Source organism: Pezoporus flaviventris, unplaced genomic scaffold (assembly GCF_033815535.1).
Source record: "Pezoporus flaviventris isolate CSIRO_AGI_PZ_B2104156 unplaced genomic scaffold, CSIRO_AGI_Pfla_v1 ptg000100l, whole genome shotgun sequence".
Lineage (NCBI taxonomy): Eukaryota > Metazoa > Chordata > Aves > Psittaciformes > Psittacidae > Pezoporus > Pezoporus flaviventris.
In genome coordinates, this window is record NW_026892648.1 from 1,806,703 (window position 1) to 1,832,848 (window position 26,146).

The 26,146-nt window shown below is 40.0% G+C and overlaps 1 protein-coding gene across 3 annotated transcripts in view; it reads right to left on the reverse strand.

The window, feature by feature from the left end:
- Window positions 1–26,146, reverse strand: part of KIAA1328 (KIAA1328 ortholog) — a 180,801-nt gene that overhangs the window by 26,322 nt on the left and 128,333 nt on the right. For all 3 annotated transcript variants that reach the window (XM_061477212.1, XM_061477211.1, XM_061477210.1), the window contains 2 exons: window positions 17,824–18,005; window positions 10,856–10,943 (listed from right to left, as the gene is read on the reverse strand). In XM_061477212.1, the coding sequence (XP_061333196.1) occupies window positions 10,856–10,943; window positions 17,824–18,005 (270 nt within the window). The remainder of the gene's footprint in view (window positions 1–10,855; window positions 10,944–17,823; window positions 18,006–26,146) is intronic.

Here is a 26,146-nt window from a genome sequence, read left to right on the forward strand (position 1 = left end):
GGTGTTAATCCAGCCCAAAAGTGGCGAGGGATGATTGAGAACGCAGTGGTAACTGGAGGGTTTTCTGAAGGTCCTTCTCTTTTCCCTGTTTTTGATAACGTACAGGGGAGAAAGGACTGGGAAGCGTTCGATTTAAAAACAGTAAAGGAGGCCTGTCAAGCAGTAACAGCTTACGGGTTAAAAGCGCCGTATACTCAATCGATTATTGCTCATATTTTTTCTGCATATATCTTAACGCCGTATGATATCAAAATGATTGTTCAAACATTGCTTCCCCCTAACTTGCAACTTCTGTTTTTGAATAAATGGGAGTTGGCTTGTATGGAAGAAGCAAATCAGCCCCGCCAACAAGGAGACCCACTGTTTGGGGCACCAGTAGATGCATATTTGGGTCGAGGCCAATTTACCAATCCACAAAATCAAGCGAGGCTTCCTGCTCGGGTCTTGACCCGCTCCCAAGTAATTGGGTCTGAGAGCCTGGCTTTCGCTTCCAAATGACAAGGCAACTCCTGGTTTTTGGTCTCTAAAACAGGGACCTGGAGAATCTTATCCACAGTTTATTGATCGGTTATTTGGTGAATTGCAAGGCAACCCGGATATGACTGATGATATGAAGGCAAAATTACTGGATATGCTTGCATTTGACGGGGCTAATGATCAGGTGAAACAACTTTTGAATACATTGCCTAGAGGTACTTTGGTAGCTCAGATGCTGGAAGCTGTTGAGCGAATGGGTCATAAACAAAATTTGGTGCATTGCAAGGCAACCCGGATATGACTGATGATATGAAGGCAAAATTACTGGATATGCTTGCATTTGATGGGGCTAATGATCAGGTGAAACAACTTTTGAATACATTGCCTAGAGGTACTTTGGTAGCTCAGATGCTGGAAGCTGTTGAGCGAATGGGTCATAAACAAAAGGCAGCCTATATGGCGGAGGCTGTAGGGGCTGCAGTTCGTCCGATTGTACAAGGAAAATGAAAAGGAAAGAGAGAACGAAAATGCTATAACTGTGGGAAATCAGGGCATCTTCGTTTGCAATGTAAGGCACAAAATAGGAATCAATCCGGAAACGGTCTAGATCAACAGCCAGTTAATCAGTGTAGTACTAAATGGTGCGTGCCCTGTAATAAACCAACTCACAACACACAGGAGTATAAAAGGGTGGGAAACGGCAAGACGAGTACTTACCCTCACGCTCCGACACAAATGAAGAGTGCCTGGACTGCATTGCCTCAGCAACCATCGGCAGTGCAGGAGTGGACATGGCAACCACAGTAACTGTTACGTTGAGTGACTCTCAAGTGCATTTGATAGAGTCACAATTATGGGGACTGCTGGGGCATGGACTTAGTGCCTTATTGATTGGGTGATCCTCTGTCTCCTGTCAGGGTATCTTTGTAGTCCCACGATTAATTAATGCGGATTTCCAAGATTCTGGACCACTATGGGTACCCAGCCGATGGGTCAAACCAGATCGGCGAGGCTGCTCATTTTAATTGCCTGGGTGAATGCTGTAGCAAAAGGTCTGGAAGACCTACTCTTAAGCATGGCTTTGCCTCGAGACAACATATGGGTAACATGGGCGAACAGAACCAACACTTCTAGTTTTTGTGTGTCTTTAACAGCCGTGTCTGACCCATTCCGCACTTGTTTAATTGGTATACCCTCTTTGGAGCCAGAAAGATTTGTGGAATATACAAGTAACATTTCGTTAGCTAACCGAACCATTGCAACAGGAAGGAGACAAGGCTAGTGTGTCTGATAACTGGTGTAGCGGAAATCAGACGGCCTGCCAACAGCCCCAGGCCAACAAACAGATTTGGTGTGGAGGCTGTATCAATGGTAATATTGCAAACCGGGCACTAGCTTGGATGTCCGTTTTTTTGATTCAGCATTTGAATAAAGCTTTACCGTGGGATCCACAGGAAGTGCAGCTGGCAGGATCCATAAACGGAACTAAAGATGGCTTGTGCTTTGGCTTTAGCGCTAATATAATTGATGACCCCGCTAAAGCAAGGTGTGTAAGTTCTCGTATTGGCATACAGTGTTATCTACTTGATGTGTGGACAGATGTGTCTGGATCAGGTATTTATGGGATACGGGATGCTTCTGAGGCCCGAGCATGGTGTGGGGGAGCTGTAGGTCTAGAAAAGTTTGGCTGGTATGAACTTTTTCCAAACATGTCATTAGCTTTGCCTAAGGGAGTTTTTTTGATTTGTGGTAATCGCGCCTGGCAAGGTATCCCAAAACATCCCCTTGGTGGACCATGTTATTTGGGACTTCTTAGTCTTGTAGCTCCATCGGTATCTCTTTTAAACAAAACTACTTTGGTTCGATCTCGTAGATTTCTTACTAAGCTGGAGAGCACCTGTAAGGACTCTGTAACGCTTTTGGGTAAAGTCGAAAATGCCTTAACAAGTATTTTTTTGTCCTGGGTGTGCAGCAACTATTGCTAATGCTAATTTGCAAAAGCTTGCTTGTTGGATTGTGAAACAAGCCAATCTTACATCTGCAGTTTTAACAGACCTCATGAAAGATATAGATAGTAGTCGCACGGCTATTTTGCAGAATCGCACGGCTATTGATTTTTTATTATTAGCTCATGGGCATGGCTGTAATGATTTTGAAGGCATGTGTTGTTTTAATCTAACCGATCATTCACAATCTATTCAGAAGCGGTTGCAGCAAATGCAAGAACATGTAAATATGATTAAAGTGGAACAAGGTTTAGACAATTGGCTAGCTCAGTTGGGGTTTAGCAGCTGGCCGCGACCTTTACTGTATAGCCTAGCAGAATTGTTAATCACGTTGTTGGTGTTACTGATTATTGGTTGTGGAATTTTTGCATGTGGGAAGGCTTTGTGTATGAGGTTCATTCCAAAGGTTTGGCTCGTTCAACAATCACACACGGAATTGGGACTCGGCACCGAATATGAAGAGATCACTGTGTTATATAAAGATATTGACTAACGCGCCCGCCTCAAAAAAAAAAAAAAAGGGGGAATTGTTGTATGGATTTAGTTAGCATGAGTCGGGCTTCTCAGTTAGCATAAGAAGAGCTTCCCACTTCAACTAGTGGAAAAACACTAGGCCAGAGGGGAGGTTAGCCAGGGATAGCAGTGGGGGAAAATGAAATTGCAACGTTAGCGACGTTAAGAACAAAAAACAGGATGTAAAACCGCAGTGTACGAATGTTGAGGTTAGTGCTAAACATAAGTAGCTGTTGTAACTTGTATTAAGCAACTTTGTGTAAAGCCCAATCAGAAGCTTGTTGGCAAGGCATGTTAACCAATCAGCCTATAATCAATGTGTGGATTTGTGTATAAAAGATCATGTCTGATGCTCAATAAACGGCAATCGCTTGATCACATTGATCATCTCTGCGTTGTCCACGACTCCTGCGTCAACAATAAATATCCACTCCCTCTCCCAGAGCATTCAGTATTTCCCTTTGATTTATCACACAAGCATTAAAACTGTGTTAATAATCAAGGCACTGACCATGCAGCTCAGAGGTTAGGCTTGCATTTGCCTCCAATCCATAATCAAGGTATGAATGACAAACAACTTATTTTTGGTTCCACATACTCAGCTACAAGAGAAACAAGATGTCATTGTGCATTACTCGAGGCTTATTTTACAGCCCACGGTACAACAGGTATCACCAAAAGGTGATTTAGCTGATCCTAGAATAAGTCATCGACCATAAGAGGAGCTGAGGGTAACTAGCTCAGTTGTCTCACGATAAACAAGATGAATTCCACCCTATCTATAGTTTAGCATCACCGTTAATCATCATTATTACATGGAGCAACTAAGCACGGGGCTGTACTGAGCCAGGATCCTGCCCTAAGGAGCTTTCAGCCTGAAAATCCTGTGTAGGTGAAGAAGAGAGAAGAAGGCTTGTTTGTTAATATGTAAGTATGACAGAATCAGTTCGGGTTATAAGTAACCCTCAAAGGTCATCAGGTCCAACCCCCCTGCAATGACCAGGGACATCTTCAAATAGATCAGACTGCCAAGAGAACCATATCCACCCTGGCCTTGAATGTCTCCAGGGATGGCACATCCACCACCTCTCTGGGCAACCTCTGCCAGGATTTTACCACCCTCATTGTAAAACATCTCTTCTTCACATGCAGCCTGAATCTCTCCTCTGTTAGTTTATAACCATCATCCCTCATCCTATTACAACACTCTTCTGTGAGAATGGCTTCTTTAAGATGCGATTATTCTGTATGTACTAATCAAGTCCTTCCATCTCACAAAACATCCCCCAAAACCCAAGAGGAGATTCCTGTGAAAGAGAAGGAGCAAAGAAGTGACCACACTGCTATAAAGAGAACCACGCAGAACAGTTCCTTAGAGTACCATGAAGAGGGGAACCAAGATTAGTCTTAATTTGCCAGGTTCTGTAGGAATTGCCATCACAGTAATTCCACGCTACAATACAGAGCATTCAGAGTATCAATGCAGGAAGACAGTCAAATCACTTTTTTTTTTTTTTGACAAAGAAGGAAAGCACAGAAATAACCTGAAAATTTGAAATATATTAAAAGAAAATATTTTGAGACTAAGCTTTCATTGATGTGATTGTAAGTGCAAACAGGAATTACATCCAGTGAACGAAAATTCACTTAAGATTTAACATAGTATTTGAGAACCTGCAAAAGGGGGGGGGAGGAATGTAAAAAAAAGTAATTAAGATAACAATGAAAATGACATAAAGAGTTAAGTCAGCTTCATAATATGATTTGTTCTCTATTTTCCTTTGCTTATTATTGCTTTCAAACTACAATCAAGTTATTGTCATACCACTGAATGATGGAAACCTTGCCAACTACTTCAAAACTGACACGTTTTCTGTTGCACTGAACATTCCCAGAAGACATTTCCCCTCATTTTAATACAAAATCCTGTCAGATCCACAGAGCTGAAAAAAAAAATAAATGTGCAAAGGATATGTAGCTGTAATAGACCTCCCCCAGCTAGTCAAGTTTGGAATGAAAGACGATCAAAAAAGACTCAGAGATCCAGCCCTAGATTAATGCAAATATCTGCCTGTTTGCAAGTGTACTTTTTGATTAAACTGGCATACATCAAGTACAATTAGAAAGGTTATTTATAACTAAGAAATACATAATTCTGCATTTTAATGAGGGTGACAATTACAGCCAACAGTTGCTAATTAACATTAATCCTTTTGCATTCCAAGACAAAATTTCCCAATATGATTTTTTTCATTGTCAGCAATGGACACACCAAAACTATTATCGCAAAGCAGCTATTAGGTAGGCTGCTTTGACACAAATAGGTGTTCCTGTTACACACAGTAAAGAAAAAGAAGCTGATGATGTGTTAAATTTGATAACCCCAGATGTAAATACAGAATGTCATTTTGAAATTTACATGATGTCTACAACACAAAATATAATCAAGGCTTATCATTTTCATGGCTGAACCCAATTCCAAGTTTCCCAAGAGCCAGGCTTCACAGGTGAAATCTGATTTTAACACAAGCTTGAAATCTCCCATTGTTAAATTTGGTTTTGATCCCAATCCTGGGTTCACATCTGCATTTCACCCCTGAGACTTCAAAGCTTTGAGTGGTCGTAACTGAACAGCATAGATAAGGAGTAGTGTTTGCCCAGCCTGTATCAGTTTCTGAAGCAGAACTCTGAAGCAAGTACTGAAGATAGAAATGATTACTACTGATTGACTTGCTACTCTGTTTGCCTCATTGCAATTTTTTTCTTACACAGACTATTAAGAAAATTTTCGTTCTTAAATCCACTGATTTTTAAATACTAATCTTCCAAAATTGCTCTCATGTATTTCCATTCATTGATTAAAAATTTCTCTGAAAATAAATGCCATGACTGCAATAACAACTGTTGACCTAATTAAACACTTCTATTTCTGATACCCATGATCCTCTAAAAGAGAGATGAATTAGATTTCCTATGCATGCCATTCCAAAAGAGAAGCTATCTCTGTTTTAGCCTCTCAGGCAGTGTCTTTTCAGATAGAAGCATTAGAAAACTATCAAACAGTCTTTTTCCATACTGGTCTTTAACAGGAAGAGAGAACTGGCGGAAACACCAGCAGAGGCACAAGATCATAATGCAGCCAGCAAATAAAGCCTCGAGAAGAATGCTGAGGTGCTCAGGCAACTGGAGTGGGATCAATGTCAGACACAAGCAAATGAGAAGGCAGAAAAGGAGAAGTGTGAGCACTAAGCAAAGAAATCTACAATGCACTTCTTACAAAGCACTGTAAAATTCACATTTATTTTGTAAGTATGAGATAGATGGTTTATTTCTACATACAGAGGTGCCCAACTAAAATCAAGATAAGTGATATTAATGTCCTATGGTCAGTATTATTGAACCTCAAAAGCAATAAACTATGAGTCGATAAATATTACATTTGCAACATAGTTAACATTCTTCTGCCGTCTCTGGCACTTATTACACATTGTAACCACAAGTCTACAATACATTATTCATATTTGGGGTGTCACTGAGTGATGGATTGCTGTAAGAGAGGCTGTCCTTTAAATAAATCAACAAATAAAAATGCAAATGTTAACATTTTCAGCCACAACTTTTTCCATCTTGAATGGGGAATGAAAATTTCACATTATATCGACAGCCAGCAGAGAGAACAATTAACAACCTACACTGTGAATAAGAGAGATTAATTTGCCAACGTCTGGTTTTATCACTTGAATATGGAACTATATTGGACTTTTCATGCTGCTGGCTTTCTCAGGGAGAAGGCAAAACTCACGTCCCCTAACACATTCACCACCTAACTCACCACTCCACTCAAAACTTTTAATGCCTTTAAATGGTCTTAAGTTTGATTTGGAATGAAAGTTTTCTCATCATCATCTTCCTCATTCTCCTTTTGAATCTTGAATGGTGTCTGATCCTAAGGGGGAAAAAAAGTATCTATTTCTTTGCAGTGCTTGCTTGGACTCTACACTAGAAGAAACTTCATTGTATCATCTTAAGAGCAGAACCATATTTAAGCATCCAACATGCACAGATCTGAAAGACAACCACCACATATGTAAGGCAAAAGCTTAAATCTTATCACTATCGTATTTCCTAACACTCAGCCTAACAGATCTACTCTAGACTATTCCAGTGTGCATTATTAAGTATACAACTCTGCACGTTATATTTTTACATCAGATATTAATTTGCTTAAAAGTCCCTGAATACACATTCACCTGAGATATGCTGGGCAATTGGGTAAATAGTTTTGTTTTTAAAATGTCCCTGAACAGAAATTTACACATTACAATCTGTTTATAAAAACTCCAACAGGCCACTGTAGTCTAACAGATAATAATATAGCTCGAATATAGTATTCATATTGCAGGAACTTCTAAATCACTTATTTTAATGGCTACAAGAAACTTCACTCCAAGACAATGGATTCAGCTAGCATTAAAGCTCTTGATTTAAAACTGCAACAAGAAAACACAGGCTTAATGCTTAAATCCCAGACTATCACTCAATCCCTTAATTTACCTAACTCTTCTTAAATTCACTTCTTAGATGCCTGAAGTGAAAAATGCTACAGGAGAATTATCTGTTTCCATGGTGAGCAGAACAACCTTTGCTGGTATCTTTTTAAGTGCTTGATTATCTGCAGTGTTATAGGACTTATTGTGCCAAACTCAACACTACAACTGTTTCTGCGTGGGGAGAGCCTGACAATTGCACCAGAGCTGTAATCAAATTAAATGGTCTTTCACAAGGCACAATTTATAACATTTTTGTAGAAAAAAAAAATAGCTTAATACTTTGATTTAGAGCAGTCTCGTTTCTGTTTTGCAGCACAACACTTGTTTAGCTGAAATCAGTACCTGATTATACCCAAGGTAAGATCTAGTTTATGTAAAAACTACTTCATTACTAAATGAAACCATACAAATGCCACTACCCCCTACTTTCCAGCTCCTTTCCAACTCACAGCCAAAACGAGTCTTCCTTCTAGGCAAACAACAGTTATGACAAAGATATCCCAAATCAACAAAAAGGTAATGTTTATACAGTCAAGAGGAATTATGCTTTTAGGGGTAAGGAACAAACTTATTCTTCCAGATTTGCACAACCCCAACCTTGCCTGTGGGAGTTTTTTTATCCCCAGTATATGGGCTCTGGTCTGGATAAATAAGTACATGAGTGGAAATGCTTTCCAGACCTGCTGTGAACATATTTTCAAGGGGCTCATGCAGGTGTAGACATTGGCTTAAGAACACCGGATAATCAAACATGCAATGCTTGGCTTTATTATGAAAAGCAGCGTCGTATTTCCTAACACTCAGCATAACATACCTACTCTGTTATATGTAGAAGCACGATGGGCAAACAAGTCCACTATTAGCCCAACTAAGGATGCCAGATAAAGAAATGCTATTTTTCTTTCAGAGATATCACTGAAACTACCTTGTGCACACTCATTCTGCAAGTCTGGTCCTTCTACAGGTCTAGCACTAAGGCTCTCGAAGCACACACCTTTTTACCTTCTAGGGACACATATTTCTTGTCCCAGACATGATTCATTCCATGACAGAGAATAAAGCAGGACTGCAGTGATTCTTCCTCAAGCAGGAGGTAGCTGTAACACACTGAAGCCTCCAGTCAAGCACTGCCAAGACAGGCTATCAAGCCATCGCATCTTCTACCTGCCATGCCTGCTTATCCAGCCAGCCCTCCCCAGAAGCTGCGCAAGCACCCTGATGCCTTGTGCTGGCAGGGAGCTTCTGTCGCTTTCCAACACCTTCTCCCTGGCAGGCTTTCCATTGCTGCTACTGCCGGGTGCCAGGGTTCGTGCTAGTTAAAGCTGGCACAAACATGAGTTGAATCTAGTCCTATAAATTTAAATAGTCAGAAGTAATTAGGTTTACACATACTGCTGAATAAATAAATTCGCTCTTGGGCTAGGGCTTTGTGCTGTAAGTTTCAGGCTTGGGTCAACTGTTGTGGTTAAGCTGTTAACTCCCTCCCCCTCCCCAGAATCACAGATTATAACTAACATGCTGACAAACCTAACTTTAGTGGCACAAAAGCAGCAATAATTCTCAATATTGATTAATTTAGTTAGTTAAACCTGCAGTCTAAGCTTATTACCATTGCATGATAAATTGAGACTGACCTGCTGCCCAAGCAGGTTTTTTGATGAAGGATAGGATCAGCTTTAGGTCTCCACAGAAATACTTGTCCATTTACCATTTTCAATTAGAGAAGGCCATGAGTAAGGGAAAGCACAACATGGCTGCTTAAACTGGTCAATTATACTTACAGCACCAGCAGAGAGAAAGAAGGCAAGGAAGCATGCAAGACAGCACCCAGAAATACAGGATTTTTCACAATTTGTCATCAACTGGTACAATAAACCTTTAAGGATGACAGCTAATCAGACTCCTTTTACTGATCACTTTATCTGATATGATTTCTAACTGCATATTTCAACAAATGTTTTACTCCCCTCTGTGGAAAAGAATGGACCATCAATCCTCTTGAATAAAATTCCTTTTTCTGAACAGTTGTGTATGATGTGAATAATTATATCTACTCCTCAGTGCTTGAATGGAATTTCAACTTATCACTATTAGACGGTATCAAGCTATACCTTTACACACTCTTTATCTGATATTACCACCCTGCGAAGGTAACCCTTGCTTTTAAGAGAAATGCTTAGGCAACCCTGTAGTTTCTATGGGTTTAAACATACTGTTATATGTGGGAAACAGAGCACAATCTATCCCAGTTCTTAAATCCTTCCAGAATTACCATCTCTTCCTTCAGAAGGAAAAAAGAAGTGTTTCTATAGCAAGTAAGTACAAATTTGTCAATATTGGTAGTAGTTTACCACCTATTATATATTGCAAGTTCTCTCAGAAGATAGAAATAAACTGCCAGCTTCTGCCAAGAATACAGGGATGATATCAAGCATACATTTTCCTAGCCCACTGGGCCAAGAGAATATTAAATCTGACTCAAGCCCTCCCATTCTCCAAGAAACATTTAACTCTTCCTAAGAATGGTCATACATTCTTGTCATCCCACTGCACAAAATCATCCACCCAGCAGTGTAAAACACAGCAAATTCATACTTTTGCCTCCGTTTACTTTGTTGTTTAATTAAGATATTATTATAAGAAAATGTGGGATATGATAACGAAAAACAAGGATTGTACGCTGTTTTTCTAGGCACTTACTGCTAGAATTGTAATCCTACCTAAAGGAGGCAAGTTGTTTTTCATGTCGTAAGTGTAACAACAATGCTGCTTTCTGTTTCTTCATTGGAGCAGAAGCGATAATGCTGCTTTTCCAGTGCGTTTATTGCAGATATATAGTATAATCAGGAATTGCTGACTTAATGTGATTTTGTTGCTTGTCATTAAACATAAAACAACTCTTGTACAAAACATTTTAAAAGAAATGCCATTTGATTAAATATGAGGGGGGTAAGTACAGGGGGATTAAGAACTTCAAGTGGATTTAAAAATCTAACAGGGGGTTAACACCATCCATTCAAATTATTTACAAATGTATTTAATGTGTCAGGACTTGGAACATAACATACTTTCTGTTCAAAATCTAAGCAAAATTAAAATGTTAGAACTTGGCATATTCCTGCTCTTCTTATTCTAACAAGTAATTTAAGGCATACTATAAATGTCAAAAGGATATTTTAGTTTTTAGTTTGTATTATCCAGCTCGTGCTAATATGAAATATCATAGAAATTCGGTTACTTCCGTGCATCTAGGAGAATTTGATGGTTGTGTTTGCAGAATTTTAAACCAGAGATTACCTAGTGACTTACTGTGAAATGTCATGCTGGATTGGGGATGTGCTGCTGCCTATCAGTATGGGAGATGTAGCTGCATCCTTCCTAGGTCCTGAAGTTGTCCCTGTGGAATGAAGTGAAGACAAGCCACATTATCAGAAGCTAGGAATTTTTGGACAGATGTTTTGTGATTATGCATTATTACAGAACACTGGGACTAAAAGTTGCAACACTTTTGGATTGCCATATATACAGTGAAATGGCAATCAGAGAATTTATCAGCTGACAGTAATGTCCATAGCATGCATTTCAGGATCACAGAGAATCAAATCTACAGAGTAAGTCACACTATACAGTCTCCATCTTGCTGCCCAAAGTTTGAGAGATGTGTTATCATTTCGTACAGTGGTTCACAGGATTCAGCTTGTTTCACAAATGCAGTTCTCATGACATGCTACAAGATGCTAACTTTCCAAGTGTAAATATCCCTGTAACAGTATTTTCTTCCAATAAAATAAAACTGTTCGTCCACTCCTTCTTTCCTCTACCCCAATAACTCCTGAATTACAAAGTATTCTACATTGAAAGGTGAAACCTGGAGGTCATATAGCAGAATCCTCCATTCAAAGCAGGGCCAACTAGACCAGGTTTAAGGCACTTGTCCAGTTAGATTTTGAATGTCTCCATTGATAGCAAACCAACCTCTCTGGACAGCTTCTCTGGTTCCAGTGTTTGACCATCCTCACAGCAAAAAAATGTTTGCTGTATAGCTGATCAGAATTTCTGGAGTTGTAACCTTCACCATCTCTCCCAACAACAGTCTGATTCCCTCTTCTCTAACACTCTCTCCTTAGGTACCTGAAGAACTCAGAACACATGTGCTGCATCATCTCTGCACCCACCCAGCTTCCTCACCCTCCCCCAGCAGTCATATGCTCCAACGCCCTGACTGTCCTGGTTCCCTCTGCTAGACTTCCTACAGCTTGTCAATGTTCTTGCACTGTGAAGCCCCAAACTGGGCGCAGCACTTTAGAGATACAGTCTCACCAGAGCTGATCAGAGGGCACGTGTCACTTCATCAAACTGATGACCAGAACGTTTCTCTTATGGCCTAGTATGAGGTTTGGCTACTCCAGCACACAGGCACACTGCTGACTCGTGTTCAACTTAATGTTCAGCAGGATGCTCAGCCCTTTTCCGGCAAAACTGCTTTGTGAGTTGCCCTGTTGGCCCTGTTACACGAGATTGGTCCAACCTTGTTGCAGAAACTGGCATTTCCCTTTGTTTAACCTAAGCAGGTTTCCGTCAAACCATCTTCCTAACCTGTAAGGTCCCTTGAACACTGTGCCCTACCCTGCAGCATAGTGACCACTTCCACAGTTGGTGTTATCTGCAAACTTGCTGAAGGTTCATCCTGTCCCACTGTCCAGGTTGTTAATGTTAAGCAATTAACCACTAGCAAGTGTCTGCCAGCTGGACCGATGACCACCCTTTGAGGCTGGTGGTACAGCCAATTTTCCACCTATCTTTCCACCTTTCACCCACCCAGCTGAGAATTGGGTTTTATAGATAGGATTTAGGTCAGACAACTTGCTTACAGGTAGTCAAAGGTAAGTGGAACACGCAGATTAGGAGTAATGTGAGCTACTATGCAAAAGCCTGTGAGTGTGGGCTTTTATATTCTAGCCTTATTAGTTCTGTCCAATCAACTTCACTTAACTAAATAGTAACTATAGGGAAATCTCCAAGTCTCAGCAAAAATTAAAGTCAAATCAGTATTTAGCTCTTTAAGTAATTCTGTCATGCCTAAATATTTCCCAGCTCTGTGAACAGAAACATTATCTACCATCCATGCTGAAACATGAAGCAACAAGGTTGTAATTCCAGCGTCAGTGCAAAATTTACGGATGTTCAAGAGATTACATACTGCATTAAGATTAAATACTGCATTAAGATGTATGTAAATACATACAATATTGTAAACCCACATGTTTAAAGGTGTGTTCCAGGGAGACTAACAAAAAAATACAATGGGTTCTTATTGCCCTCCTGTCATGCATTGTACTTCAGTACCATGCAGTGAAAAGATCTCGCCTTACAAAGAGTTAATTATCAGCGAAGGAACTCTTAGAAATATCATGGGGATATGTGTTGATTGTGTGTCCCTGGTAACTTGATAGTATGCCAATCCAGGATGAGAAGAGTGGGTATGCTTATAAAGACTGGAAGCCTCTTGCTTAGACTCTTGGCTTTAAGATCGAATAAGAGATATTTAGAAATCATTTCACATGACAGTGGAATGAGGCAGCTGGATTTTAAGAAAATAAGACCAAAGTAATAAAAACCTGGTGAGTAGGAGAATATATTCAATTCCTACTAAGAGAAAAGGCTGGCACACTGTCAACACACTACATTCATAGCGAAGTAGATGTATTTCTCTGAAAAACAAAATATATGAACTCGGAAGTGGCCAATACAGCCTCAAGGGGACTGTTCAGAGACCCAAGTCTGCAAATATTACCAGGTCTGGAAATGGAGTACAAGAAAAGGAACTAAGTCGGAATATACTGAGGCTGTTATGCTGCACAGATATAAAACAGGGCTGGCAAAAAATCCTGAATAAATGCATACCTAAACAAAAAAATGTTTAAAAATACATCTTGACAAAGGCATGCAAGTCAACTGAGGCAAAAGAAACACCAAAGAGCAAGCAGGTCTATGAACATATGAAGATTAAATCAATAACGATTCCAAAGTGACCAAGCTACTAATAATTTTAAAATATGCTATGAGAAAAAAAATAACAAAAAGGAATATTGGCAAGTAGGAGATAATGAAGACCGTGTTGATGTATAATACCTGCCTATATAAAGCTGATTAAAAGACATTATCAGGGAAAAAAAAGATACAAATTCTTTAGTCTGAAGGATATATATTTCAGGGCTAAAGGGAATTAGTTAATGAATTTATGAAGTGACTGGTAATTATTTATGAAAAGTCATAGAGAACCGAGGTGATACAAATGACAGCAAATTAATTAGATTTGCAGGTGTTGGAAGACGGTATGAGACTGGAGACCTTGCAGATGATCTAGAGAAGCAAGAAACATGGAAAAAGAACAGACACATTCACCCTTGGTAAAAAAAAAAAAGGCTTATATATGGTGTGATAATCTGACAGCAATGGAGAGAACCTGGGGTAGCAAAGATTAGCAAAAAACAAACTAGATATAAGCTTGCAAGGCAAGCTATCCCAAAGCAATTATAGATGTCTTCTAAATGGTAATGTTAAAAATACTATTTTCAATTTGGTTAACTTGGTATGGGAATGATTTAAAATAGATTAAAGACTCATTCAAGAAAATTCAAATAGCTGTCTATTTCTACTTGAGGAACAGACAACTAAAACATGAAGAACATGGAGAAATACAGCAGTCCACATTTTGGAAGTGTAAACACTAAGAATGAAGAAATACATTTAAGGCTGGTTCCAGCAGTAATGGGATGCAAGTAAGCAAAGGGAAATCTAGGTTCATAATCATAAAATAAATCTTTATGAATTGAATAATACTAATATTCATAATACTTAACATTTATATAGTACTTCACATCTTCAAAGTGCTTCACTAATATTAACTAATTGCTCTGTTCAATTGTAGGGAAGAGTCTTCCCTCTAGGGAAGAAGTTCCAGATTCTAAATCCCAAAGAAGCTCTCTTAGAAAACCTACTGAAAAAACAGCCCCTGGAAAAGTATAGATTCTGTGAGCCAAAATAACTTTCCCTCCCTGGCCTTTTTCTTTTATATATGGAAAGGAAAGCTATGCATGCTATTCAATACCATGCAGATGCTATATCCCCCTAAAAGAAAGGGGAAAATTAGTTCTTTCTTTGTTTCAATGTAAAGGTATTTCAGGAAGTGTTGTGAAGAGGAAGACTTTAAACAAAAATGTAAAGAAGTGCCCAAAATTGCAGAACACAATGGACAGAATATAGTTTAGTTTTGCAACCTAGAAGTAAAATTTTCCAGGGCAGAAAGGAAGAGAAACACTTCTTTCTGTGCTCCAGTGCTTTTTAACCAGAGTTGTTAGATTTTAGTACAAATTGACATAGCTGGTGGTGACACCAATAAAAACAATTTACTGCTGGAAAGATCTAAGACTTCAGGATTTTTTCATCTATTTAAAGTTTTGTTGGTAAAACTAAAAAAGTTTGTCTAAAAGACAAAAGCACCTCCTAAAGCACAGGAATAAAATTTAAGGAGCAAATAGAAATAGGAGACAAAAAGCAACAGTGAGAATAAAAGCTGGTTGCCTAAGCTGATCCACTAAGCTTCTACCCTGAAAAGAGAGCAAAAGTGCCCCTTCCACTCCATGAGGTGATGGAAACGGGTTAACAATGTTTTTCTTGCTCTTCTCCCCATTACTAAACATCTGCAGGGAGAAACAAGTGGGTTTGGAACGTGAGCCTTCCAAACACCGCACTCAAAGTAAGCAAACAGTCCTGTGAACAGTAAAGCCTTCCACCATTCCAGCATGGGAATGTTTTCCTTTTATCTTCTCAAAATTCTAAGTCAGAGGTAGTTGAACACAAAAACCTGGTACAACTGCGTATGTCGCTGTGGGGGGACACTATCATAAGTTGCACCATAGCCCGGATACACCCACCATTCCCAGTGGTAGAAAGAGATTACACAGTGAGCCCAAAGACCCACATCACTACTGGCACTGCACTAAGGTGTGCCTGGAGAGAGTCCCCATCCTGAAGAATATACAGTTTAAATAGAATAGAAAAGAAAGATCAAGGCATGAGAAAAATAAACCTCTGTAGCAAAAGGTTAGCATTTGACTCTCAAGAAGCTTTCAGTGGACATGTTTCTGTATACAGTGTCCAGCACTGCTGTTTTCTGATCAAAAGGCCACCTTAAGGTATGGGGCTAAATAATATTGAGTTTCATTCCTCAAGATGTTGTCTTGTTGACTTCATTGCCCTTTCCCACATCACATGGCTTAGCTAGAGAGCTGAGGTAAACACACTGCAGTAGTGGGATCCAAGATACCCAGGCTTGCTGGTTCAGCACTCTGACACAGTAAGGCAAACACCATACTGTTATAAATTACACCACAGTAAACAGTGTTAGCATCCCTTATTTTGTTTTTGCTAGATCCTTTATAATTGCTTCCCAATAAAACAATAAATTCTGATGCAGAAATCCCAGGTCAGCAACAGATGGGAAGATCCAGAAGAAACAAGGACAGAGGCAGCTATGTCCAGAGCTAACTGGAATTAAGAAACTTAACATTGTGCCCCGGTGATATCCAAAGATGGAAAAAATACTTTAGAAGTATATGTGTATGCTTGTTAAAGAAGTCCAAACATATAACAGAAGGAAGCCAATTAAAAAGATACTAAATACAGAAGACTCAACTTCAGTGATTAGTGCTAGGTAATTTGCCTTGTGATAAACAAGCCATTCAAATCAGTAATAGACCTCAGGTTGTTCCACAGCTTGAAAGCATTTCTCTGAAATTTATCTGGTATCACAGCAAGTGCCAATGTTTGTAAGTTAAATTTTGCCACACAGCTCTACATCTTCAAAGCCAGAAATCCCAGTAAGTGTTTGCGAAAGACACCCACCATCTTCAGACAATATGCTGACCACTACAATCACTAAATCAGCATATGTGCAGCTCAATTGTTATGTGCAATAGCATGGTGCAGCTTGTAACTTCTCCTAAGTACTACAAAATGAAATGAATGAAGAAGAGGCCAGCTTGGATTTTTTTCCCTAAATCTATGGCAAATAAATTACCTTTTTGGAGACTATCCCTATCCAAGGAACAAAACCCATCATCCAACTGTGAAAAATCTCAATTTCATCACTACACTATTGAGAAGGAGGGGGAGAAGGAAGAGGGAAAGAGAAGAAAAAAATAATGATAGCTAAAAAAAAACCATAAAAGAAAACCATCAGTGAAAATTGCCCCTGAAACTTTGCAGAATTGTAACGGCTTTCTCTTGCTTAAATTGATTGGTGTAGCAATGTTATAAAATGACTATTAGGATTCATTGTGCACAACAGAAAGTGTGAAATGTCAGCAGACTATACAGCAAAAGTAATGGGTCCTGAACCCCTGTTAGTCAAAAATGATTTTGTTTCAAATTAGAAATTGATTTTTTTGGACACAAGCCCTTTACAGGCTTCCAACTTTTGTAGCTGTGCCTTGGAAGAGATTAACCTCAGCCACTGTTTGGGTCCAGGCTGATGATACCCTTTTGAAAGTTTCTTCACAGGGACTGCTTTTTAATGTTGGTACAGTCTTAACCAATAACACAAGTTATTTGTTCCTTTGAGAACTGCACCACATTTCTTCTCATTTTGCCATTTTCTTTATTTTTATGCTGACATGTACAGCTAACTGGCTGACAAGTTAAAATAAAAAAAAAAAAAGGTAGCTCATAATTGAACCAAGGATTATGTTCAAGGCTCAGCAGCGAAACATCCAAGCTGCTTTTGTTCCCAACCCTTTCTAAGAAAGACTGCTTCTCTGCTCCTTAAGTGGAGGTACTAAGCTAAGGGCAGGATAGATTCTAGCTGTACAGACAACCCTGTGAGGCAAAATATGAGGTTGTGATGGTGGACCCATTACTTGGGGAGGAAAAGAATACGAAGAAGATTACATTTCATGAGCAAGCCCCACTGCACTTATTCTCTCTGCTTGCTGGGAAAGGAAAAGAATTGTTGAAGTAGCTTTTTGAGATTAAAGGGCTATTTTTCTCCTTTCCATCAGGAACACCAGCCAAGAAGATCACTTGTTATTTACAAGGCTTTCTATGCGCTTTATTATTTTAAATGTAGCTCCCTTCTCTCGGGTTGTTTTAAGCCACTTGCAATCCTTTCCTTCTGATTGTGCATTTTACTGATAAGCTCTTGAATCCTATATCTGAAATTTCTAAAATGCCATCAGCACACTCATGGCCCCACAATACAGTGTGCTTCCCCTTACCTTTCCTTGACTTGGTGCCTTCCCTCTTGGTTTGCACAAGAAGGGTTCTCTCATCTTGCATGTTTGCACCAAACCCAATCATTTTCTTCCCCAAACTACTCCCACCACTTCCTGGTGTTCTGGAGGCTTTGTTCACTGGAGGTGTCCTTGGAAAATAATCTTCACGTTTCGACACTGGCACACTGGGGGAAAGAAAGATCATGGAGTTACATGATGCATTCAGACCTTTCAATGCTGCACACAGCCCTCTCCCACATTTTCACTCCTTGGAAGCATTAGGTCCTGTATTTCCTGAATTGTTTGGACAGGGCAAGTGGGATGAAGATACAGAAAGGACTTTGTCCAGCACAGCGGAGCAAGGTTGGAAGAAACAGTAACTAAAAAAATGCTCACTTTGCGAAGAGGAAATAGAGAAAATTAAGTGAAGAGAAGCCATGGAGCCATGGTTTGCAACAGGGAAGCAGATCATAAAATGATAGAATTGTTTAGGTTAGAGAAGACCTGTAAGATCACTAGGGCCAACCAGGAAGACAACACTGCCAAGTCCACCACTAAACTATGTCCCTAAGCACCACATCTACATGCTTTTTAAATATCACCAGGATGGCAATACCTCCATTCAAGAAGAAAATAAATGAGATACAAAAGGAGATGAGATGAATGAACAGAGCTACCTGTAAGCAGGAGAGAGAATGTATGAACAAACTGGTGCAAGAGTATTTGGTGAAGCAACTGCAGCAGTTTAAGAAAAGAAGGCTAACCAAAACCAGTATGGCTACAGATGATCTTCAGCACAAGATCATAAACACAGCACAGACAGCACCAGGAGGCAAATCTGGTGGTGTGGAGCAAGCAGTTGTGGAAGACGGGAGCCTGTGGAGACCCATCTTTCCCTCAGCGAAGACAACCTGCTTTCAAATTCTGCCATCTTGAAAACAACTACCGCTTTAAATGAGGATTCCCAACATACGTCATTAGCCCCCACACCGTCATAAAAAAAAGCACTTAAAAACACATACAAAAAGAAAACTTTGGATTATCCCCATGAAAAAATACAATTCAACCCAAGATAATACTGCTCTACTTGCAAACATGGAAGTGACATACAGCTTTCCTACGTTAACAGAAGATTAAACAAATCATTTTCCTGTTTAAGCACCAATTTTACATGGGCAACCCAAAGACTACCACTGAGTTTGTGTTATTTGGGGTACAGCTTTGTGAAGGCTCATTCACAAGAAACTTTTATCTGAAAGCTTACACTATGAAGTTACTGTACATGTGAAGGAAAACGCAGGTATTTGATGTTCCCCTCAGAAAATGATAGCTAAATTAAGTTTCAAATCAATGTGCTGTATAAGCCATTGTTTAATAGGGCCCACTGCGCCTGTTGGACAATTAGTATTACTCCTGTATTATTAATGCAGAACAGTATCTAATGGTTTATGACCTGTAATAACTGGCTGAAGTGTTGGATAAAACTTCTCTGAATAACCTCCGTTTACTTCAGGGCTTCAAACTGTGGCCACTAATAATGTTGCAAAGTGTTATTAAAATTTATGGCGACTAAATTAGTATCTTATTTGAATTATATGAAATTATTAACCTACTAATTCCTGCAACCCAGCCAGAAGTGGGGTTAGACCCTAGTAAATGTTTGAAGAGGCTTAAAGGTGCAATACTTGACCAGATTTCTCTGATAATACAGGACTTGACATTGCATTTGCCTGTACTTGGATGATTAGCAGTATTTAAAACACAATAAGGTTGTCATTATTTAGATGCTTTCTGAGTTTTTAAAGTACGTTTAATTACAACCTTCAGATCTTCTGTGAACACAGTGACCTTTGGCTTGTGGATGAGGAAGCAATTATTCCACTTTTTCGCTGTGATACCTTTTACACGGTGCAGTTACTTCTAGAATACTGAGTTCTGGTTTAAATGATGCTAAGGCAGAGACAATTCAAAGAGGAACAGACACTAAGAAGTTACAGAAGGTAATTTATGAAGGAATAACAAAAACAAGTGTATTTGCTCTTATAGATCACTAAACAATTAATAACAACCTCAACAAACACCTAATCTGAGAAATGTGCATACCAAGAAGAGAAAGGGATAATGGGGAGAGATACAAAAAACCAGTAATTAACGATGTACCAAAATTAAACAAAGAAAACATAAGGGGGGTTTTGTATGTCTATTTCAGAACATAGTTACTCATTCACCTGTGGAATAATCAGTAAGATAAGTGATGTGACTCCTGCCATCTTGAAAATTTAAACTAACATATGGTCCAAAGGGATCAGTTACGCATAGCTAGACAGATTAAGTGACGAAACAGTTCCTTCTCTATTTTCAAATTCAGCAATCCATTGTATCACTCAAATGCAGTGTGGTTTGTTGGACTTCCTGCAAGGCACCATGATATCCGATTAATCTTCGTGCTATTCCCTGGAACTACACAACAGAGAAGACCGTCTAAATAAAGACCTTATTAACCTACCTAGCCTACATACTAAGGCAGAAGTTGCAGAGTGGCATGGACAGTCTCATCACTGCCGCTTCCTTATGAATATCCAAGTACATCACCAACAAAGCAAAACACACCTTGAATGCTTTTTTTCCATTTTGTCTGTGCCTCATATCGCGATATCCCCGCTGAGCATGAATGGCAAATTTTAAATGTCATTCAGGACCCATTGAATACTGCTAGTATTTGCATTCCTTAAAAAGTAGAAAAACATTAACCTTTTGTTTTATTGAATTAAAATGCCATGGAAATGCTGATGTAGTCTTCAGAGACTGAAATACTTTTACAAAGAAGAATAGCTGTCATTTATTAGACACAAAGAACAATTACTTGATAGGATGCTTTCTGACAAAAAGCAGATTGGTATTCTCATCATAGAAAAGGCATTGTAAAAAAACCCAGCACAGACCTCTGAGACTTGAATAATTTAAAGCTGCATTTGGTGCAATTTGAATTTTTCTTTAGGGAGGCAAAGTTAAATACCTTTAATTTGTTCTAATTATTTCAAATTTGCAAGTTAATTATGGCTGATCATTAAATAACAAAAAGGACTATCGTCTCCATAGAGTTTTACCTCCTACCCTCTGCATTACTTAAGCTAGATTTTAGTATGCATGAATTAACTTTCTAAATAATCACACGGTTTGACTAAATGGCTCAGTAAAATGAGCTCTGATCCTCAGAATAAGCATTAATGGACATTAGAAAGGCTACTGGGACCCATGTTACTTACATTATAAGTATTTTTAATGGGGTCTTATTTACTAATCTTTATGTACTGTTCAAGTTAGGGCACCATATAGATACATTATTCTGCTTTAATAGAGGAAAGTCAGTTCTTCAAGATACTAAAACAAATGTCCATTTAGAACCAACTAAATTCATTTTTAAATTCATGCAGGAAAACTCTGATAGAATTTAACTTGTTTTAGCTGCTCATCCTGATGAATCAATCCAACATAATGGTAGCCTTGGTCTGCAAATGGAGTTTTACAGATCTATTGAATCGCTAAGCAACTCAAGCAGCTGAGACTTGCCAGAGAGCAGCATTTACTATCAGCATGTGTACACCCACGAGGTTTCATCTCTTCCCTGCTCCGTGGGATCTCAGGCATCAATCCCAAATTTGGATACTCACCTTTCACTGAACTCTGATCTTTTCCATGCATTTTCCAGTGTTAGATCAGTGGCATCCACAAAACATGAATATATTATAACTAGTCAGAAACCCAAACCACAAGGCAATTCATGCCTCCAGTATGTATGTTCAACAGATGGCTGCCTTAATGGTACCCTACTGCACCCTGTTGAGGCAAGGGTTTAAGAGTTTAACCATTATCAAACTAACAGATTGCCATGGTGGGTTAACTCCAAAAGCAAACATGTTGGAATGTTATTTTCCTGTTCTGCAATTTCTGTTTTAAAAATAAAATAATTAACAGTTCATGTGTGCAATCTGCTGCAATTATATCAGGCCAAGAATGCATAACACTTAATGATGCAAAACTGGTGATAAGTAGACAACCCAAGCAATACGTTTTTGTAGGTGGAACATGAATTGCCATTTCAGATGCAGTCTGACAAACAGGCTGAAAATTGCTTCTCCTCCCGCCCCACACTTTGGCTGGGAGAATGTTCAGCCAGATCAGTTTCCAGAGTCAGCTCAGTATAAAGCAGCAGTTTCACAAATGCTGGGACAAAGAAGAAGGTGTCAGTATACCATGGGATCTTCTTTTCAGCAGGGGTCCAAATTTGGATCAGTTTAAATCAAGTTACCAAAGCACACTATTGAAAACCACCAGTTCCAAACTGGGACTGTTTGTGAAGTTGGCTGCCTGCACGGCAAATAGAAAAATATTTGTGAGTGGAAAAGAAGGACTATAGACTCTGGATGTGTGGATCTAAAAAGCAGCAACAGTGGTCTCCTGCACAACCGCAACTTTTTCAGTCCACTCAAATGTACTGTTACTCCACATAAGCTCCCACTTCCAAGGGCCTCAGATATTTCAGGTGTTTTTTTTCCAACAGTGTGTCACGTAGGGCAGTGTGATTATCCTAATCCACAAAGCAAAGATCATAAGAAACTGATGCAGTAAAGGTGCAGGACCCCTGGACAGCAAGCAGGTCAGCAGAAGCAGAAGACAACCAGAACCTACCCCAAACACTCAACTCACTGAGAGACACCTGAAATTGGTGCATACACCACGTGTGTCTGCTGAGAGCTAATTATGAGGAAATCCCTGACAAGAGGTAGAGCTCACGGCCCTTGTTAGCAGATCTCGACCTGCAACCTGGAGTCCTCCTCATAGGGGACACAGCTTGCCCTTTCTTTCCAATGGAGCTGGGGAAAAACACATCCAGATGTACAAGCCAGCAGAGAAGAGGGAGATTGCTCCAATCACTACTGCTTTATGTAGGCTAAGCAAATATACAGGATGGCTGAGTAGAGCTGGAAGGGAGGCAAGAATTGCAAGTGAGGAGGAGAAGCACACCATGAACTTCTGGGCAGTCTCTCATCCCTGAATGCCATTGCCCTTCCGCTCCCTGCAGCATAACCAGTCTGCTCACATCAGCAGATTAATCACCTTAAAACATATTGTTAAAAATCTAAAGCCTACCACACTGCAACATACAGTGCTTGAATGAAAAAATTCTGAGCTCAACATTTTTCTCCTCCTTTAAAACGCAGGGAAAAAAAAAAAAATCTTATTCTAATACAGACCTTGAAGGCCAGATACAAGCCTAAAGTGAGATTTCATGGGCCAATTATGAAACCTGGCATTTTGAGACTTATGTTAGATGCATCAGCATGTTAATGACGCTGCTGGGATCCAGTGCATGATAATAAGAAACAGATGCTTTCCTTGCTAGACCGAATGATCACTTACAGTTTCACGAACATAGACTCCAGAATAGTTTGGGTTGGAGGGCACCTTTAAAGGTCATCTAATCCAGCTGCCCAGCCCTGAGCAGGGACACCTTCCATTAGACCAGGTTGTTCTGAGCCCCGAGCAGCCTGACCTGAACAACCCCAACCCTCTCAGCCTTTCCTGATAGGAGACTTGTTTCAGCTCTGAGGTCATGTTTGTGGCCCGCCTCTGGACTCACTCCAGGTCCATAATCTTCAGGACTGAGTCCATCTCCTTTCTCATGCATTTTCTAGGCAAAAGGCAGGAGGGCAGGGACAGGTGTGAGAGCACCTCAGCAGCCAGTGAGCGTCCCGGAACTGAAATATAAGTATTATCAAATCTGCTTGTAACAAAAAGACTTTTCATCACAGAAAATAGACAGTGATTACCTACAATCTACATGTTATTATGCACACAGTATATTGCTGGGGAGCGATACAGAGCTTTCCTCTCTCACAGTCCTTTTCAGGCTCAGCGACCTCAAATCCAGCAATACCTGTGCCTGTATCAGGTTTCTCTATTGGCTTTTTTTTCCCTGTTGGAACTGTCTCTCCTGGACCTGCTGCATTAGGTTTACTTTTCTCTTATCTTGAAGGAGTTACATTGGTAAAAAAGTTTTCCATATATCAAGTTGCACCAGGGTCAGTAATCCATAGCATGGCTTCTCTAGACCATTCTTTCAGAGACCAGTTCCTTCCCCATTCCCTCAGTGACTGGTGCTTAGACATTTCATTCCATCAGCAAGAACTGAGGCCACATATGCTCTTAATTAGCAATGACCTATTAGATCATACCAGCCAGAGGTGAAACCTTGGCCTCATTGAATCAATCAGAATACTGCCTTTATCTTCAATGAAGTCAGGACTTCACTTAATATACACAGTTAGAGGTCCATTTGTAGCAAGTACTAAGCTAAATTCCACCTAAAATTATATTCTTGCCTTTGAAGCCCTGTCCTCATTCTGCTTCAAGTTAGCTATATTTCAGCTCCCCACCAGAATCTTTCTCACATATCTTAGTTTTCCTAATAAACAGCAAAATGAGCTTTGATTATTTTTCTCCCCTCTTTTCTGAATCTGAAGAAAATTCTAACATAAAGGTTTTCAGACAGTCATAGGAAAATGGCCACAGAAAACAGACTGGCAAAGCTACAGCAGGACAAAATGCTGTGATTGTGTGTTTGGCCTTTCTTATAGAGCAGAGCAGAGCAGCTGTCGTTCCAGCAAGCAGTGCTGTCAGCCTTCACAAAAGAAAGTCATGTAAATGTCAAGTCATAGGTATAAAAACAATCCTTCAAAACAGCGTCTGTATATCTGAAAAGCCTGCCTAGCTGTCACCAGTGAAAGTACCATAAGGAATGATGCAAAATCCTGTTTAGGACAAAGTTTTTGAACTAAATCCAAACTTCCCCAGTAGATCAAGCTGCATCACCCTCTCCTTCAAAAGGAGAATCACATGCTCATCAGCAAGTGAATGCCTGTCTCAGTGCCTTATCCAGCATCACTACTGTCTGGCTGAGAGCCAACCACATTCAAAGGTGCCCATCGAAATGCCATATGCAAGCTATCTCCTGAACAAACATCCCCCAAATTAGATTCCAATTTGGTTGTGATAAAGGCATAGAAGAACAATGCATCATCCCTTCTCAACTTGACTCAGCCAGGACAAAACACTTCACAGCACTGGGCTGCACTGCAAAAAAAGGCTGTAGATGAACTGCTGCTGCAGGGATCAGTCCGAGCCTGCAGGTAGCCTGGTTGGTGCAGGAGTCCTTATGTTTTCCTTCACTGAGACTCCTCGTACAGAAGCACTCTCTCCTCCATAGGTGTTTTCAGACAGGATGATAGGTGTTGATAACAGAAGCTTTCAGTAAATGAGCAGCAATTGCTTTTTCTGATCACGGATCACATCATGGAGCAGTCATTTGCTAAGATAAATGGCAATGTAGCAAAGGAGGGACACAGTAAGAGTTGGAAAGTAGGTACTCTCAGGGTTTCCAGTGTGCCCTACTAACATGGCATTTTGAAGAGATGCCTAATTGGAGCAAAAGATATTTAAGATTGCACTCTTGCGTGCAGGTATTATGAAGAGTTACATATGCATGGACAATTAAGAGTTTTGGAGGATCCTGTAGTGCCTATATGCGGACAGAAGAGTTATAAAAGACATACCATCTACAGCTGCTTCTGTTCACTGACAAAGTTGCACTTGATAGGTGCTAACTTTCAGTACTCAGGATATATTATCATCCCTGGTTTCTAAGTGGGGAAACACAGGAACATAAAAGTTACAAACGTCTCACACTGATAGCAATGAAAATTAGCAACCACTAACCTTGGCAAATACACACAAGGATCGTGAAATGACCTTCTAGGTCACTGACAGCTCCCCTGGTATCAGGGAACAATTTTCATACACACATCAAATTCCAGGAGATTCAGAGCAGCCCTGCAGAGAAGGACTTGGGGTTTTGGTCGATGAGAAAATGAACACGAGCCGGCTTCAGTGTGCGCTCGCAGCCCAGAAAGCCAACTGTATCCTGGGCTGCATCAAAAGGAGCGTGACCAGCAGGTCAAAGGAGGCGATCCTGCCCCTCTGCTCTGCTCTTGTGAGACCTCACCTGGAGTATTGTGTGCAGTTCTGGTGTCCTCAACATAAAAAGGACATGGAACTGTTGGAACAAGTCCAGAGGAGGCCACGAGGATGATCAGGGGACTGGAGCACCTCCTGTATGAAGACAGGCTGAGAAAGTTGGGGCTGTTCAGGCTGGAGAAGAGAAGGCTGCGTGGAGACCTCATAGCAGCCTTCCAGTATCTGAAGGGGGCCTATAGGGATGCTGGGGAGGGACTCTTCATTAGAGACTGTAGTGATAGGACAAGGGGTA